General features: G+C 46.2%; 1 protein-coding gene across 1 annotated transcript in view; it reads right to left on the bottom strand.

Annotated features, from left to right (window-relative positions):
• Positions 1-19671, bottom strand: part of AZIN1 (antizyme inhibitor 1) — a 28725-nt gene extending 9054 nt beyond the window's left edge. Inside the window, exons 1-5 of the mRNA XM_040431829.1 lie at positions 19397-19671; positions 9150-9286; positions 4310-4505; positions 2659-2832; positions 832-1004 (exon numbers count right to left, since the gene is read on the bottom strand). Coding sequence (XP_040287763.1) covers positions 832-1004; positions 2659-2832; positions 4310-4411 — 449 coding nt within the window. The 5' untranslated portion in view covers positions 4412-4505; positions 9150-9286; positions 19397-19671. The remainder of the gene's footprint in view (positions 1-831; positions 1005-2658; positions 2833-4309; positions 4506-9149; positions 9287-19396) is intronic.
• Positions 19672-19928: the final 257 nt, after the last annotated feature.

Consider the following 19928-nt stretch of genomic DNA (forward strand, 5'->3'; position numbering starts at 1 on the left):
AAATGCAAGTCCAATCTGGATCTTCACCTGAGTGTCAATGTTAGGGTCCATTCACACGTCCGCAAATGGATCCGCATCCGTTCAACAATATCGGGAGGGGAGCACACTATGTGCTCTTCGCATCTGCATTTCGGGAGCGCGGCCCCGCCAAAAAAAAAAAAACGACATGTCCTATTCTTGTCCGCAATTGTGGACAATAGGCAGTTCTATGGGGGTGCCGGCCGGGAGTGTTGCGGATCCGCAATACACCACGGACGTGTGCATGGACCCTAAAAATGGTTCTGTTCTGATTAAAAGAAACACATTTTGAAACAACCTTCCGTATAAAACATTTTGCTACTCCCTTCTCCTAAATTTCTGTTACAGCAAGGTAAACACTGATAATTTTGGGGTTGTCACAGTCAGCATGCAACTTCAATAGGAGCCTATGGCAAAAATTATGTTCTCCCGGCTCCCCCATACGCACACATTCAATTGAGCTTGTATGTGTTTTCAGGGGGAAAAGAGTCCCTGCCAGACACACCCAATACATCTCTCAGGGGAAGTCAGGAGCTCCAGATACATACATTGTTGAAATCAGGTCCACTGCTAAATGTTTTGTGTCAATGCTGCTAATATTGCCTGCAAGCACTGATCTGACAGCTGATCCCCCAAGGTATACTTGGATATATGCTGCAGCTCACTGGACTGGATATTAGGTGTATATAAACCTGCAGAAAGCACTGAATCCTGTTATACCAGATTGTATGTGCCATGAGCTGCCAATTTAGGAAACTGTATAAATCCACTGTTCTGTAACGTGTGAGGCGCCGACGCCATTTGAACACTCACCTGGCATTAGGATGGTTGCGTGCTATTTTCTTCAATTCTGCTTCATTCTCACAAGTCAAAATGTTTATTCCAAGCTTGGCTGCATGTTTGATCTGAGCAATCTGTTTGCATGGACTGGTATATATAACGTTTTCCATAGAGATGCCCAAGTCATAGACCATTGTCATTTCATGCTGCAAGGTGATATTAGAATTTAAGAATCACACACATTCAGTACTTCACTTGGCGGTCGGCAATGTAAAACATACTGCAGCATCTTTCTATTTATCAGCTGCAAACTCTGACTACAGGTTCTTGTTACCCCATCTACATAATGGTGTCAAGCTGTGATTCAATGCATGTTCTAAGAGGGGATTTCCAGGATTCCCTTCTATTTTAAATCTCTCGTGTGACCTGTGAAGGGAAGGATATTTACCTCCTTCCCCTTGGTTCTGGGCTCCTCCGGTGAAGCTTCAGAAAGCAGTATGTCACTGCCACCATGTGAACCCCGGGTGACACTTCACTACTGCCGGTCGCGGCACACGTGACTCCGTGCAGAGATCAAAGCTCAGTAAAGGCACCAAGCAGTGGGGAGATAGCGTGCTTCCCTTCACAGGTCTGGCAGAATATTTAATATGCAAAGGAATTCTGGAGAACACAAAGCTGATCCAATGAGTGTTGCCCTTTTTTTTTACAAGTCTGACACGAAATGGGTTTGTGCGACTCTTCCCATGTCTAGGATAAGCTGTGGTACCACTTTAATAACCCTTTTCAGCCCAGTCCATAAACATCTATTGCCTGCACTAGAGAACGTATCGATCAAATCACTTAGCTGGTCATGGACATCAAGTACTAATGTGTTAAAGCTGAGCAGTCCTGCATTCTCACAACTAAGTGTATTCTTGTCCGCAAATTGCGGATGTGCGAAACACAGGTAACGGCCATGTGTGTTCTGCATTTGGCCAGCCCTATGATGGAAATGCCTACTGCGGACAAGAACAGGATATGCTCTCCCTTTTTGCAGGGCCGCGGAATTGAAGTACGAACGCAGACAGCACAGCATGCTGTCCACATCTTTTGCGGCCCCCATTTGGATGCAGACCCAGAAATATGGTGGCCCGAATGGACCTTAAAGTGTGAGCAAACTTTAAAATAACAAAAAAACAAAAAACACAACTTTTGATATGTCATAGCATCAGGTTTTGATTGTTGCGTCTGAATGTGGAGATCCTACAGACTGCTAGAACGAGGAGACTGCTCCAGGAGACGGGCTTAAAGACTTTCTACTGAGCCCATTGCCGGCAGCGAGGAGAGAAAGCATGTTATGTGAGCAATTTTCTCCTAGTGATTGGTGGGGGCCTCGGCATTTAGACCCCCACCATTCAAAACCAATGTTGCTATGACATATCACAATTTTTTTTTTTTAATAAGGGTTCAGTGACCCTTTTAAAACCCCAACACATGCTGGATTTTACATTTATTGACTATGTAGTCAAAGTTAGAGGCTGTACGGGCATTTTCTATTGACGACCTATCCAACACCACCGACGATCAGCCGTTTGAGGAGACTGTGCGCGCAGTGTGTACGTGCCGTCTCCCTTCCTGTCCGCTGCTGCTTTGCCACAGACATACAGCAGCGAGCAGGAAGAGAGAATGGAGACTGCACGTGCAGGCACCGTCTCCTCAAACAGCTGATCAGAGTGGGTGTCGGGTCCAGGCCGATGTGAGATTGATGACTGATCCTGAGGATAGGTCATCAATAGAAAAAGCCTGGATAAACCCTTTAACCAAAAGAACATGCTAAACATGCCTTGTCCTAACAAATTGAGAAGTTAAGGAATTACTCACTTTATTGGCACATATAAATCCAATCCCAAGGGCTGATAATATCTCTAGAACAGCTGGGGAGGAGTTACACTTAACGGTGTATAATGGCTTAATGCGCCCCATGGTATTTTGCCATTCAATGTGCTTCTTGACAATCTTCCCAAGGTCAGCAACAAAAAATGCATTTTTTCCTGTCTGTTATGGAAAAAAATACAATTAACTTTTATTCTGTACTAAAAAAAAAAGGCAGCTACTTGATAAGAATATGGAAAGTGTTTCCCTAAATAAATCTAAACAGCTCGTCTTGTCTAGGGGGCGATCAGTAGAGAAATGGTCACTGAGATTCCTTCACATGGAATCTGTCCTAATAACCGGAGAACTGCCTAGGTTAGAATGCAGAGCAGAAGCTGTATGGAAACTCCGCTCTCTGCTTTATCAGGCCTGTAAAACACTATCATCTACAGATCAGAGCTGTCATCTATGCCGGCCTCAGGGCTCGCCTCTCACCCCTCCGTACTCACTGGAATGAAGGACCAGACACACACTGCTGTGGGGGAGGTGTGTTATTAGCAAACACTTTCTGGTTCTTCATTCCAGTGAGTAATGAGCTGTGACGCTGGCACAGATGACAGGTCTGATCTGTAGATGATAGTGTTTTACAGGGCTGACAAAGCAGAGAACAGCGCTTCCATTCAGCTCCTGCTCTGCATTCTGACTCAGGAAGTTCTGCTGTCATTAGGACGGATTCCATGTGAAGGAATCTGACAGTGGCCATTTACATTTTTCTGCTGCTCGCCCCCTAGACAAAATGAGCCTTTACAAGTTATTACATTTATTCATATTAATGTTTTTTGCTTCCTGGAGAACCCCTTTAAAGGGGTTATCCGAGTTATGAAAAAAATAATAATATAGCACTGAATATCTGATATATAACTGAGCTAAGCAAGTTTTATGCAAAAAAAAATTATATATTTCCTCATTTCCCTGGTTCTTTTCTGGCCCTTTGTTTACATGCAATAAAAACAATCTCTGCCCCTCCTCCTGTACTGCTAAGGGAGTGAATACAAGTGCTGCCCTGAGTGACATGTCTGCCTGCTGGGAGACTCTGCAGCATGTTGTATGTGTGGGACTACAAGTCCCAGCTGTATAATGACACTGCTAAGGGAGTGGATACAAGAGCTGCCCTGAGTGCTGGGAGAAAACAGCAACTTGTAAGTGTAGAACTACAAGTTCCACTTATATAATGACACTGCTAATACACACAGGATCTTCCCCCTACCTGTAATGCTTTGCAGAACTTCTCTTTCAGCTCCTGTGCCCAGCATTTGTCTCCTCACTGCCTGCAGCTACACAGTAAACACTTCAGCCCTGAGTCTGTGCAGCTGAAGGGGTTAAGATTCCTAGGATAGAGCACACAGCCGGCAGTGAAGGGGGCGTGGCCAGCACAGTGACGTCTCGTTTACAGGCTTGTAAACGACCTTTATCAGAGCAGGGAGAGAAGCTGACATCACAGGTCATGTGACCCTCAGTGAAATCTGAGAAACCAGCCACTGGAGATAAAGTGAGTGAATTGGAAAGCTGTTACATTTGCCCAGTTAGGAACATAGAAAGAACAAAAAAATAACTCGGACAACCCCTTTAAGCACAGCGGTCACTGGTTGTATAGACTCACCAGGGTATGCTCATAAATATAGTTATTAATGACATCTGTGGGAGTTGATGTATCGTCCAGTAGGCCAATAGAGTAATTTGCATCTTCATTAAATCCTTTCATCTCAGCCGTATTCCGCAAATCCGACAATCATAAACCAAGAAACGTGAAATTAGGGGTCCACAAGTCTTTTTGGGTCCTAAAAATATGCAACAAACTAAAGAAAAATAAATCACTGATTAGGTGTATTATGTCTTTAATAGTACATGCATGCATCTTAGCCAAAAAATATAATGCACTAAAACAATGTGAGAAAGCACAGGTTGTCTGATAATCGAGGTGCACATACGGCTTTACTTTAAATCTGTGGTTTGAATCAGGGGTACTTTGCAGAGCCATGGGCTGAAGGAAACTATTACAAGTTAGGATGGGTTCACATCTGCGCTTTTAATTCCGGCAGAGGAACAGAATTCACTGTATCCAGCATATATGCCAAAAAGTGGCTGGGTCCTATTACAGTGAAGGGGTATCTGGTGGTATCCGGCTGCTGAATTTAAAAGTGCAGATGTGAACCCAGCCTTAGTGGAGTCAGGAGGAATAGCAATTTGAAACCTGATCCAACATTGATATCAAAGTGAACTATGAATGAACGTCATGCTCCGTGGAATCCATCTGTCCCTGTTCTCAACCATTTCAGACTACGGAGAACTAGAGAAACCTGTACTTGTGAAACCTCCAATATGATTTGTGTAGCAGCTCTCTATAAACACCACCCGTCACATCTTCTGATGTCTGTTTATTCTGGGGCATCCTATAACTCCGCATTGTACTGTTCCTCTGTTAGTACTCCTAGAATTTTATGAACACACTGACAAGTCTTTCCATTTGGGGATGTAACGCTACGCTTTCCCAATCAGGGCAACAGTGTCGACTATGAAGGATACACCCCTGGGACAAGGGGAATGGTAATGCCCAGCTATCAGTTTTTTAGTAAATTTCTAGCAGGAATAATAGTGGAAGAGCACAATGCAGAGCTTTAAAGAAATAGGCTCAAGAAATGTTACCTCATGGGGAATATGGGTATTTTCTAAAACAAACAGGCTTCATTTGTATCTATTATATGTATTGAATAAGGAGTAAGCTTATATGTCCCCTAAATGTCCCCATACACAGTAACTGTGGCCAAACCTGACCAGGAGCAGTCAGTCTAATGTGCAGCGAGCTCCCAACTCTACCCTGACAGGATTGGGTGACATGAATATTTTCGCCCATCCCTTTGTTCTCCTGGGAGATTAGCCGCCATCAGGTGTCTGGCAGCGTCCTTCTCCCCTCTCCCATTGAGCACACATTCAGCCGAACTAAATATGGGGGACAAAGGAAAGACCTCTGTGGCTGGGCGACTGCTTGGCTGACAGCTGTTGAATGTGTATGGCCGTCTCAAAGGGGATTGCTGGTTAAAATGATTTTTAAGCTAGTGCCCGCAGAAGATTCATACTTGCCTTCTCCACACCGCTCCTCCACTGTCGCCATCTGGCTGGCCATAGTCACATGCACTGTTAAAGCCAATGACTGGCTTGAATGGTGAAGTGCTGCTTGTGGCCACATCACTGATTAAGCCGGTCAATGGTGGACGCAGTACATGTGACCATGGCCAGCCAGGTGGGGACATGAAGATAGCGGAGGACTGGAGCAATATTGAGAAGGCAAGTAAGAATCTTCTGCTGGCACTAGCCTAAAAAACTTAATCACCTGAAAATCCCTTATAGTTCAATTCCTATAATTCACTTTCCTGCCTAGCGCTAAAAATCACCAAATTTAATGTTTTGTTATGTAGATGTAAAGCCTTGTATTCTGCCTATTGATAGACGGCTGCGTTACAACTAAGGCTACTTTCACACTCACGTTTGGTGCGGATCCGTCATGGATCTGCATAGATTGATCCGTTCAGATAATACAACCGTCTGCAACCGTTCAGAACGGATCCGTTTGTATTATCTGTAACATAGCCAAGACGGATCAGTCTTGAACACCATTGAAAGTCAATGGGGGATGAATCCGTTTCCTATTGTGCCATATTGTGTCAGTGACAACAGATCCGTCCCCATTGACTTACATTGTGTGCCAGGAAGGATCCGTTTGGCTCAGTTTCGTCAAGCAGACAGCAAAAGGATGCACGCAGCGTTTTGGTGTCCGCCTCCAAAGCGGAATGGAGGCAAACTGATGCATTCTGAGCGGATCCTTTTCCATTCAGAATGCATTAGGGCAAAACTGAGATCCCTGAACGGATCTCACAAATGGAAACCAAAACGCCAGTGTGAAAGTAGCCTAAAATTAAAAGGCTGCTAAAAAGTGTGCCACCAAACCAGTAAGATTTCTACAGACCGCCTACACAGTGACATATTTGTTGCACTAATTGCTAGCTTTGGGGACAGCTACACAAAGCAAGAACTTTTACTAGATGCTATCATACAAAAACCAGCAAGTCTGCACGTCGCCCCAACACAATAGTCAATAGGCACACCCAGTGCGTTCTATTTAAAACATGCCACAACTTTCCTTATTCCCAATGGCACTGGAGAGCGCGCCGGACACATCAGCAAGTAAGACCGGCATGTCGTTAACAATCACTGTCTGTATTGTGACTAGTCTAACAATGGCTGTGAGGACATACACCATATAGGCTCAAACGGGAAAATAACCCACTGAATATAAATAGCAGCAGACCTAACGAGGGGACTATTTTTAGAGAGAATGTAAATCTATGTGGGATTTAACAGGCATTCCCTTAAACAATGCAGGGCTCCAGACTAAAAAAAAATATCAAGGAGCCATTGGCTCCTAACCTGAAAAATTTAGGAGCCAAATGAAATTTTTAGTCGCCAAATTTAAAATACATACTATAGCTGGGATGCTTAGGAGCATGGGGTTTTCTAAGCTACAGCCCACGCAGTTAAAGGGGTTGTACACTCATTTCCATGACCTGTCAGACTAGCCAGATTTGCGTTGATAATCCCTAGGTGCTGGGTCCAGGCTCATTCGCTTCCCGGCCTCCGCTGCTTGTCTTGGCTTTCTCCATGAAAACGTTTGGCTGCAGTGGCATCAAGACAATCTCTGGCCACGGTGGAGATCTGCTCCCCTGGCATCACATGACCATTTAACATAATGCATGGGAAGCAGTGGTCAGTCATCGGCTGTAACACCGTCAAATAGGAGGTTTTCATGAAGGGACTCAAGACAAGCAACAAAGGCTGGGGAGCAAATAAGCCGGGACCCCGCACTGGGCATCAGGCAAGTATGATCACCAACAAAGGTCCTGCCAGTCTGAGGTCCAGAAATTACTGTATCCAAACCCTTTAAGGAGTAATTTTTATATTTTTCTTTAAGGGGTTTCAAACCAGTATTATTCTATATGTGACACAGAATGGGTTAAAAAAAACTATCCCCACTGCACTCCTTAAAAGGCCAATCACTTGAGAGTCGCCACTGCAACCAGTGACCACATCAGCCGGCATCACGTGTTGACAGTGGGGGTGGGGGGAGGGCAGCTTTTTTTAAATTTTTTTACATTAAGAAAAAATATAACAGCTAAAAATATAATACTACACGAGCTTTACTCTTTATTCTCAACCCCTCTGCTTGCCGGTCAGTGAATGAAAACCTCTTGTTTGCTGTTTCTTGAGGAAAGATCGCCCATATTTTAGTGCTGCTCACTGTGTAACTGTGGCTGGACATGGACATTCAGTCTGTCAATGTCAACCTTAAAGGTTTCCATTCACTGCCAGCAAGCAGAGATGTAGGAAAGCTAGGGGACCTCCTCTGGCGGATGAACTAGCCTGTGCTTAACCCCTTACAGGCTGCTTCAGTGCCATTTTCCCTCTTTAACTCTACCACATGTCTTTGCAGTTAAGGGCTCTCTGCCCATCACCCCAGTGTCAGTAAGGAGCCGTGCACGGACATCGCAGTATAGGCGGCAATCTCTCCTTGTCAATTGGTTTCACACCGGAGTCTGTCTGCAGGAGCTCTGCACTGCCGGGGTCGCAGAGCATTATATTGATTTATGATGCTATGTAACCCTTACAGTTCTGGAATGTATTGGATAACACTGACCGCATTAGGTCAGTGTTATCCAGTACATTCCAGACCTCTAAGGGTTACATAGCATCATAAATCAATAAAATGCCATGCGACCCCGGCAGTGCTATGCAGACCAGGACAGCGAGTGTTAAAGCAGCACAGCCGGTGCTTATACTTGTCCTTACGGATCTCTGCCTTCTCCTTGTGACCCCATAAGGACCCAGTCCTAGAAAACACACTAATAAATCTGCATACGGGTGACTCGCCTGGTGTTATCAGCCGTGGACTGTGCGGCCCTAGTTGAAGTGTCTCCAGCAGCCCAGCGCCACTGCACAGACTCAACTCCAAAACTTGCCAGACTGCTGGAAGCGGGAGCACAAGCCACGCCCACCCTCTATGCCGGGTAATCTGAGGGGCGGGTCTTCACCCAGCAGACGGCTGCAGCGTGTCTCTGTCTGCTGGATGAAAGCCTTTTTTTTTTTAAGAGGCAGAGCAGCGAGCGGAGGGTCTAGGCGCAAATGGCGACAAGACTACAAAGTCTTGTCGCCATTTAGCAGTTCTAAGTCGCATTGGCGACCATTTTGGTCGCATTCTGGAGCCCTGCAATGCTTGGACGAAGTGTGGTCTGGATCTTACAGGAATGTGCCAGAAGCTGCTCAGACTATTCTCATTTAATTGGAATCATTTCCCAAATCCAGTCTTTCAGCCAACTGTAAAATATAATTATAATGGGAAGTTTTTTTTTCTGAGATACAGCTCAATTTAGCAGACGCAGAGGGTCACCTACATGGACAAGTTAGGAGATGGAACCTCCTATCATCAGCTAGGCTGCCAAGGCGGCTCCGCGTTGAAGTCAAACTGCTCTCTATAGAGCGCTTTTCCTAGTCCCACCGGATAGTTGTATGCCTTGAATGAAGATCCGCCCTGAAAAAAAATATAAATAAAAAAGTTAAGGACAATATAAAACACATGAATATCAGTCAGCAGATAAAAGTGCATATATAGGCATTACGAGCCTCTACCATATGATATCATGGATAACTTTGCAAGTCATCTCCAAAAACTGAAAGTCCATCTGTCCAGGTTATCTGTAATACATCCTGGGAACAAGTATGGATCTTTTCTGGAGGAAACCATGGGCAGTAGTGATGTACCCTACTACAGTCTCATTTACTACCAATATCTAGCTATGAGGTAGAGGTAAGGCCTGTTTCACACTGGCATTAATGGTTTCAGCTGGGGATCTGTAGGTACAGTGTGCAACCAAAAGTCCATCCGGCCCCATTCACTATAACAGGGATTGGCAGAGCAAATACGCCAAGGGGCTGCCGGGCAAAAACTACAAAGCCACAAGGAGACCTTATACTGTATGGGGGCAGCAACAAGGAGACCTTATACTGTATGGGGGCAGCCACAAGGAGACATTATACTGTATGGGGGCAGCCACAAGGAGACCTTATACTGTATGGGGGCAGCCACAAAAACATTATACTGTGTGGGGCAGCGGCCAGGCAGCCACAACTTGGAGACATTAGTCATACTGTAGTGTTGGGGCACTGCCCGCCGGGGCAGAAGCCACAAGGAGACAATACATTAGGCCTCTTTCACACAGGCGAGTTTTCCGCGCAGGTGCAATGCGTGAGCTGAACCATTTCAACGGGGATGTGCAGAAGCGTGAAAATCACCGCTCATCGCAGCATGCTCTATATTGTGTGTTTTTCACGCAACGCAGGCCCCATAGAAGTGAATAGGGCTGCGTGAAAATTGCAAGCAAGTGCGGATGCGCTGCGGTTTTCACACATGGTTACTAGGTGACGATCGGGATGGGGACCCGATCTTTATCATTTTCCCTTATAACATGGTTATAAGGGAAAATAGTAGCATTCTTAATACATAATGCTTAGTAAATTAGGGATGGAGGGGTTAAAAAAAAATATTAAACTCACCTCATCCTCTTATTCGCGCAGCCCCGCTTCTTTTCTTTCTTCTTCTTTGAGGACCTGGGAGGAAAAGACCTTTGGTGACGTCACTGCGTTCAGCACATGATCCATCACCATGGTGATGGACCATGTGATGAACGCAGTGACGTCACCAAAGGTCCTTTCCCTCCCAGGTCCTTAAAGAAGAAGAAAGAAAAGAAGCGGGGCTGCGCGAATAAGAGGATGAGGTGAGTAATTTTTTTATTTTTAACCCCTCCATCCCTAATTTACTAAGCATTCTGTATTAAGAGTGCTATTATTTCCCCCCATAACCATGTTATAAGGGAAAATAAAATCTAAACACCGATCCCAAACTTCTGTGAAGAAGTCCGGGTTCGGGTCTGGGTACCAAACATGACGATTTTTCTCATGCGCGTGCAAAACGCATTAAAACACTTTGCACTCGCGCAGAAAAATTGTGCATTTTCCCGCGACGCACCCGCATCTTGCCCAGCCCTCACACGCGACACCTGTGTGAAAGAGGCCTTACAGTATGGGGGCAGCAGCCACAACAGGAGACAATACAGTGGGGGCAGCAGCCACAAGGGGCGGGAGGCCGCTGTTTTTTAAGCAGTAAGCACACATGACCGCTTCGATGACTTCACAAAATACTGCAGTTATTAGGAAACGGATATCGCCATACCACTGTTTAATACCACGGTATACCGCCCAACCCCAGGACAATCATTGTTTGTTAAAACCATTCTAAGTTGAGTTAAGACAAGTCCTTACATATAAGGGCTCATGCACACGAACGTATTTTCTTTTCGCTTCCGTCCCTTTTTTTCAGACCGTATACGGAAACCATTCACTTCAATGGGTCCGCAAAAACAACAGAAGGTACTGTGTGCATTCCATTTCCGTTCCGCAAAAAAGTAGTGCATGTCCTATTGTCCGCAAATCACAGTCCGAGGCCCCATTTAAGTCAACGGGTTTGCAAATAATAGGGAACGCACACAGAACACATCCGTATTTTGTGGATCCATACTGTACAAATGCTATGCCCAGCCCATATTGCTCATGTGTTTGGTGATTAATAAGATACTGTTTACAATCTGCAAAAAAACGGATCACATTCTGAAGCCACAAAGATGTTTTGTGGAACAACGGAACGGAAGAGGACTTAAATCAGAGAAAAACCACCTCAGATAAGGAACAGATCCGTGAAAAACAGACCGCAAAACAACAGTCATGTGCATGAGCCCTAACAGTCAGGAATAGCTGATGACTAGCAACTTAGGGTACCTTCACACTAGCGTCTTTCTTTTCCGGCATAGAGTTCCGTCCTAGGGGCTCAATACCGGAAAATAACTGATCAGTTTTATCCTAATGCATTCTGAATGGAGAGAAATCCGTTCAGGATGCATCAGGATGTCTTCAGTTCAGTCATTGACTTTTCAGGACAGAGATAATACCGCAGCATGCAGCGGTTTTATCTCCGTCCAAAATTCCGGAACACTTCCCGAAATGCCAGATCCGGCATTTTTTCCCATTGAAATGCATAATGCTGGTTCCAGCCCTGAGTGTTCCGGCAAAACAGATACGGCATTGCGGTTTGCGCACGCTCAGACCGAAAAAATGTGAATATAAATGCTGAATCAGTTTTTTGGGATGACACCGGAGAGACGGACCCAGCATTTCAATGCATTTGTCATACGAATCAGGATCCTGATCTGTCCGACAAATGCCATCAGTTTGCGTCCGTATTGCCAGATCCAGCAGGCAGTTCCATCGACAGAACTGCCTGCCGGAATCCTCCGCCGCAAGTGTGAAAGTACCGTAATACAGCTATTTTACCAGAGAAGTGATCTTCATTGGTTGGATCTGAGGCATTGTATGTTGAGTCTAGTTTCAACTTACGATGGGTCAGAAAAGATCATTCTATGTTAAAAATATTGTATCCTGAGGGATCCCTGTATAGGAACAATGTTGTTTCTGTATCAGGCTTCACTTCACTATCACCATTGTAACTTGGTACATGCTGGACATCAGCTCAACAAATCAGATGCTTAAAGGGTTTCTACCACCAGAAATACCGTTATGTAGCTGACACTAGCGATGTGCTAATGTCAGCACTACATAACCGTATGTTTTTTACCTTTATCCCAGCAGCAGTTTTGGTAAAAAAAAAAACACTTTTATTATATGCTAATGAGCCTCTAGGTGCTATGTGGGCGTAAAATCAGCACCTAGAGGCTCCGTCTACTCAACCTTTATCCCGCCCAGGTCCCCTGTTCTGCCCACCCCTCTCCTCTTGATTGACGGCACGGTCCGCCACATCGCTGCCAAAATCCCGTGCATGCGCCATTCACTTCTGTATTTGGCGCATGCGCCATTCACTTCTGTATTCGGCGCAGGCGCAGTGAGGAATCCGGCACCAGGATCGCATCATTCACACACTGCGTCTTTGCCGAATACAGAAGTGAATCGATTTGATGCATATGCAAATTAACCTGAGATGAGTCCTGTCCCTGACTCGTCTCAGGTTAATTTGCATATGTATCAAATGGTTTTTTTAACACAATAAAAGCACACAGAGCTATGGGGACTGGGTATTGCGGATGTGCTAGCGGCCATCTAGCAACCCATGTCCCCAGCTCTATACACAAAACCAGGTTCTCTTTAAATAGAACCATATAATTTACTTCTTCATACAACACTCCCTCCTCTCCTGGTAGTGTCATTTACAGACTGCTCATTGTCAGGGGTTACGACCACAACTGCAATGCAGCAGCGGTGGCCATGTCTAGTTGGTTATAAAGCGCCAGCCTCTATGGTGGCAGAGATCGCGGTAGCGAGCTGCCACTGCGCAGTAGCTCCCTACCGTCCTGGCCACCTCATACAGTGAGCTGCTGAAGAAAATACAAATATCACCAGGAATATGGCCAAGTGACATGGGCTACAGGACCAGCACTAGACCAGTCCATCGCCAATAAGAGGTCACACATTATACAGTCCTAAATGGGACCAAAGGACGCCTCTAATAATAAATCGCACCCAGCACCATTTGTTTGCAGACTGCAAAAACGAACAAACTCAGAAATGTGCCAAAGCCTCTAATAGCCTGGCCGCAAATCCCAGAACATTAATGGTCAATAGAAGACGACAAAAATTGACTTCTGAGCAGACAGAGCATGAAGCGGTGAGCCGGCAAGAAGCAGGGGGGACCCTGAGGTTATAAGCTGCTATAGTGGCACGCCATTCATTCAAACTATTCAATAGAGCTTATTGCTTAGTAAACTGCCTTAAAAGTGAAGTAACCCGTTGACAGACGAGCGCTAGAAAGCAGCGGAGACAGGAGGGCGCTCTTCGCGCATTTACTACAATCACATCAAGCAGCAAAGCCGAGCAGAGCAGATAATGTCACACAAATCAGCAGCCGTTACCCGTAATGAGGATGAAAACCTCAAACACCACACGAAACACTAAGAACGCCGCCGCCACCACAGTGGAGTTACCTCAGACATTTACAAGGCACATCTGCTCCCATTGCTGGATGGAAGGAGACACATGGGTGTAAGGCATGTGCTCTCCTGGCCCGTCCGACGCAGAGTGAAACTACACAACGGCCGGTTTACATTGTTAATTTAATGACAGGAAAAAGAAAACTAGATTGGGCTGGTCCAGGCCGGAAAGAAATCCCTCACCCCACCCTGCATTCCCTCTATTTGCACTGTTGCCACCAACACTGGCGGCATGCACGCCGACCCAAAAAGACAGAAGAATAGAGGATCTGACAGGGAACACCGGCGCCAAAGCAGGGCATGACTTTGGGTGATTGTTCTAGCATCTCTGCTAATGATAACCCTCGTTTCACCAAAAAGGCATGTGCACAAGACTAGGGTGTGTACGAGGTCTTAACCACTTCCTCACTCTCAGACACATTAACACTAGCTTATAGATGTAAGCTGTACGCATCCTTTAAACGTGGCCGCTTCTTACTACTACTACACGGAACAAAAAGTAGTCCTCATTCACATGACCGTGTCCGTTTTGCTTGTTTTCCCCCTTCCGCAAGTCTCACTATGTTACAAACGCCTATATTCGGGTCCTGACAATGGGACATGATTTTATTTTTTACGGAGATGCGGATAGCACCTTTTGCAGCCCCACTGAAATGAATGGATCCGCATCCTATCCAATGTGGGTCGGGTGTGGGAATGGGGCCCAAATCATTAGCCATCTTTTGCCAAAATGCTGGGACCTTCACCCACTGCAGAGACGTGTCCGGTGGTGGGGATTAGCTCCAATAGCCAGAACAAGGAGCTGCTGCCAACGGGTCCCAGCTTCTCTATTACATGATCCCCTATACACAGGCATGTGCACCATTATGAAGAGTGATGAGGTGGATAACCACGTGGCTGGTAAGCTGTAAGGAGCACCACAGCCTTCTCAATCAGCTGATCGGCAGGGGTGCCAGGAGTCGGACGCCCACCAATCTGATACTGATAGTACCTTTGTACTTAGTCTTATACTGCCAGGCACCATTCTACAACATTTGGCTTCACCAGCTCTGGACAGACATGCTCATATAAGAGAGGACGGGTCATTCTTCCACGAGATTATGGTGCCTGAAGCAAGGAGGATACTCTATAGAGCGGAGGATCGCCAACCTTCAGCCCTCAAGCGGCTCTGAAACTACAGCTCCCAGAATCCACCTTTCACTTCTATGGGAGTTACAAGAACAGAGAAGTGTCCATGCTGGGAGCTGTAGTGCCAAAGGCTGCTGACCCTGATACAGCAACGTGCTCCGGGCCGACACCACCGGCAGGAAATGCTTCTCTTGACACGTCTGTTCTAGTGAATCTTTGATTTGTGGTACTCCAGTTATTCCTCCCAATTATGTATGAATAAGGAGACAACTGAGTCTCACCATTCCCCATGTCAAATGGGTGTTTTCCTACACACATACAATAAAGGGGTCATGCACAAGGCCGGATCCATAAAACATGGATACCAGCGCAGCGGTATGCCTTCCCCATTTTGCAGAATGGAACATCCTCCTCCATGATAGAAATGTCTATTCTTGTCCACAATTAAAGGCAAGAATAGGACACGTTCCACCTTTTTTGCAGGGCCGTGGAATGGCACTACGGATGCGGAACAGACGCGGAAAGAATGTAATGTAATGTTGAACTGCCGGCTAAGGACCTGTGGTGACGTCACATCACATGGTCCAATCACATGGTCCCTCACCATGTGATGAGCACAGTGACGTCATCAAAGGTCCTATTCCTGTGCACAGCAAAGAAGAAGAAAGAAGAGAAGCCGGGCTGCGCGATCAAGTGGATTAAGGTGAGTTAAATTATTATTTTTTAACCCCTCCAGCCCTATTGTACTAAGCATTCTGTATTAAGAATGCAAATTTTTTCCCTTATAACCATGTTATAAGGGAAAAAAATACAATCTACAAACCTGAACTTCTGTGAAGAAGTTCGGGTACCAAACATGCCAATTTTTCTCACGCGCGGAAAAATCGTGCATTTTCCCGCAACGCACCCGCATCTTATCCGGGCAAAAAACATGCCGCCCATGTGAAAGAGGCCTAAGACCTGACAGGAGAGCAGACAGCGGTACATTTACACCGCCAGATAATCACTAACAAACGCTCCTATGAACGCTCGTTACGCTTCTCGGCCCTTTAGAGGAGCTAGCTCTACAGGACACTGCCTGGTGTATCCGGGATTGTACTGATGACAGACCGCCTGTAATGTAGCGAGTCAGTCAATATATGGATTTCCAATTCTAATTTCAGCCCTGCTCCTGAATAAAAGGATGATTCAGTACATATAATCTCCTTAGCCTCTTCAAAGCTGATCACAAACACGTTGTAGTAATATGTTGCTTGTTGTAAAGCAATTGACTTCCCTGTCTAGACAACGCAAGTAGGCCAAAAAACCACAGCACTAATTAGGACAGTGCTCCATGGAAAGCCTAATATAAGTCATCAAAAGGGTTTTACAGGATTTTAACTGATGAGCTATCCTCAGGATTGTAGGACACCCGGGCCCCCCGCCCATCAGCTGTTTACGTAAAGGCAGTGGTGCTCCTGCTCACAGCGCCGGCAGCAGATCCTGATTACACAGCACCGTCTGCTGCCAGCTGTTGAAAACCACATTTGCTTGTTGATAGGGCAATCAGCGGCAGTATTACACTGCCAGATCATCACTAATATGAGCTTAGAGGACCTGTCACCGCTCCTAAATTTTCTGTTTTAATAGCTTCATGCATTCCCCATGTAATAACAAAGCTGGAGCATCTATTCTTATGGCTGTATGTTGTGCCGTTCCTTTATTATTTCTACTAGAAGTTATGAATGAATTGCTAGCAGTCTGCAGTAAGGGTACAGAGGGGAGGTAACTAGTTTGGGGGGGGTGTACGTGCACAGTCTCACTCTATCCTGTCCGTGCACAGGTACACCCCCCCAACTAGTTACCTCCCCTCTGTACATTTACTGAAAGCTACTAGCAATTCATAACTTCTAGGAGGAATAATAAAGGAACGGCACAACACAGCCATAAGAATAGATGCCCTAGAATTGTTATTACATGGGGAATGCAAGCAGCTATTAAAACAGACCTGTCAGGAGTGGGCAGAGGTCCTCTGTAAGGCCAGGCCTACAGCAGTTTCCTACTGGTTCTGGGAGGAGGAGGAGGAGGAGAGGCAGTTTCATTGCTGGGGCCGCAGCCAGAAGAGGAGGTGATCCTGGTGAGAGCAGCTCCTCCCTGGCAGTGAAGAGGCCACTAACCAATTGTAAAACGTCACAGCCAGGGTGAAAACAACGCCCACCGGTGACGTCGCCTCCTCCCTGTACCAGTATGTGGCTCAGTACCACATCATCCACAGGCCAATACTGGTCCACGGCTCTGTTGTTGGGAACCACTTCCTAAGAGGGGTAAAAGTGTTTTGTTTTTTATAAAAAAATAAAATAAAATCAAAGATTAAAAATTCTACTTGCTCAATTTCCCAAACCTACATATAAAACTTAAAGGGAACCTGTCACCGGGATTTTGGGTATAGAGCTGAGGACATGGGCTGCTAGATGGCCGCTAGCACATCCGCAATACCCAGTCCCCATAGCTCGGTGTGGTTTTATTGAGTAAAAAACCCGATTTGATACATATGCAAATTAACCATAGCAGCCCATGTCCTCAGCTCTATACACAAAATCCCGGTGACAGGTTCCCTTTAACAAGGCTATGTCCACATGTGTCTGTAGTTTTTTGCTGTGGCTCAGCGCAGGTCAATGTCCACTCCGTTGCCGTCTGCAGCGTGCGGAGATTTGTGCAGCTCTCATCCCTTTTGCTGGTCCAGTACAACGCTGCGAATTTCTCACAAAAATCCATGCAAATCCGCAGCTAATCACGTGGACATGGTCTAAAAAGGAAATTGGCATTGCTGTGTCTGAAAACATCACAATATAAAAATCTTCCGGCATCAGACTTGGCCAATTGTGCCACCAAAAATTGAATAAAAAGTAATCAAAAACTCCATTGTCACCCAAAACAATACCAATAAAAACTACAGCTCGCCCCACAAAAACAAGCCTGCACACAAACCTGTAGATAGAAGAAAAAAAAAGCAATGCACAGAAAAAAACTTTCCAAGGGCCTGTTCACACAATGTTTATTGGCGCTGTTTTACTTGTTTTCTGCACCAAAAATGCATGTCCCTGGGAGACGAGGCTTGCTTTTCCACACTAAAAACCCCTTGAATACAGCGGCAGCACAATCCGCGCCCATTCTCCCATTTAAATGAAGGGAAACAAAAAAAAACAAAAAACACCAAAACTTCACAGAAAATCAGCGTGGATCAGTTGTGTGAACACCTCCCAAGGGGTTGGTATTTTTGTATTCTTTTAGTTTTTCCAATTCGGAAATGGCAATAACAAATCCGTTGTCTCGTAATAGCAAAGTAACAACATTCCAGGACAGATTCATGTAAATCGTAATAGGACATCAGATACACGTTTCAAAATTAGAGAATAAATATTGTTGAGAATAAACTCGCACTCCCAAGGGTTTTTAATTGTTTTAGGCGGTGAAACAAATACTATAACCCCACTGATCGTCCGACCGCCGAACCACCACCCCCCGATTACAAGGGGGAGGGGCTACGCACTTGTCTGTCCACCTCTCCATTCACTTCCTGAGGAGCGCTGCCCACATCCATCCCATCAGAGCGAATGAAGCCACGGTCAGACATCCTCGCTACCACTCGATTCAGAGAGACGCGCCGCTGACTGGGACCAACGCTTACCGCTGGTGTTGACTGCCCCCCCATGTGCCATGCCCCTCACAGGTAATATACCTACCCCGCTGCCCCCCTGTATATCCTGTGTAAGGGGATGGGGGGCAGCCAATGGCAGACGGGACGAGGCTCACTAGCATCACCTTTAAAGGCGCAGCACACCCGATTTTCCATACCGCCAATTACCATCTTCCAACCAGATGTGAAATTAGAGGCGGACATACTGTAGTGGGCGTTACCGCCTCAGAGAAGTATACCGCCCTGGGGTCTCCTCACACCAATGTCAGTGCCAGAAATGATAGCTGGAGGTACATGGTAAAGCAAATGTACACTGTCATGCTTACCTCACAGGAATGCTAAAGTACATGCCTGCCCCATATATAGACACAGGGCGAGCAGTCACCCGTCACAAGAGCCCAGGCAGCCATGATTTCATGCCCAACACCTCAGCCGCCAGAAACTGGTGGAAATGACAGACGTCAAACAGAAGAACTTTGAAATTCCCGCCCAAACGCAAGCCCCGCCCAGTTAAGGCCTTGACAGTCACCACGTGACCACTGCTCTCCAGGCCGCCCTCTCTCTCATGCGCGCGCGCGCACACACACTGGCAGATCCGGGTCACGCGCAGCGCCCTCTCACACACACACACAGCCGTACCCGGGGTGGTAAAACCAGAGCACCCGCTAGAGGGCGCCACTACAATGATCCATTCAAAATACATAGAGGGGAGTGGGGTTACTGGCCGCGAAGAAAAACCTAGGCCCCGGGTTAACATCCCGACGCGATCCCCGCTGCATGTACTTACGTGAGTTAACGGCCCAAAGGATTTGGGGAATCGTCTTCTCTTTTTTGGCGGAATTTTTAAAGAGTGGTGTGGAAACACAAGGTAGAAATCAAACTGGCGATTTTTGCCATAAGCCCGAAGGGAGGCAAGGGTGAGAACCAGACCAGCGTCGCTGTTTAATCCGTCACAAAGCAGAAATGGAGCAAGAAGCCTGAGGAGGGTCTCGTACGAGCGCTATGCCTGCGTGTAAATGGAGGAGAAGTCAGACAGGATTAAGCCAGCCAGGGCCGGCTCCGAACGAGCTCCTTATATAGAATTCGAACGGGGAGGCGGGGTCAGCAGGTGACGTTCCACGTTTGCGGGCGGGGTGGGCTGCTCTGATTGGCTGTATCTCTGGAGTGACGTTGCCTCCTGGAAGCCGCATATCGCCATTTTTGGAACTGGCAGTGGAAAGGGCAGTGCTGACTGCTCTGTGGAGGGTGAGGACGGTGAACAGATGGAAAGTGTGAGAGGAGCACATGTATTACAGGAGGTTTACCCGTGAAAATAATGG

This window comes from Bufo bufo, chromosome 5 (assembly GCF_905171765.1).
Source record: "Bufo bufo chromosome 5, aBufBuf1.1, whole genome shotgun sequence".
NCBI lineage: Eukaryota > Metazoa > Chordata > Amphibia > Anura > Bufonidae > Bufo > Bufo bufo.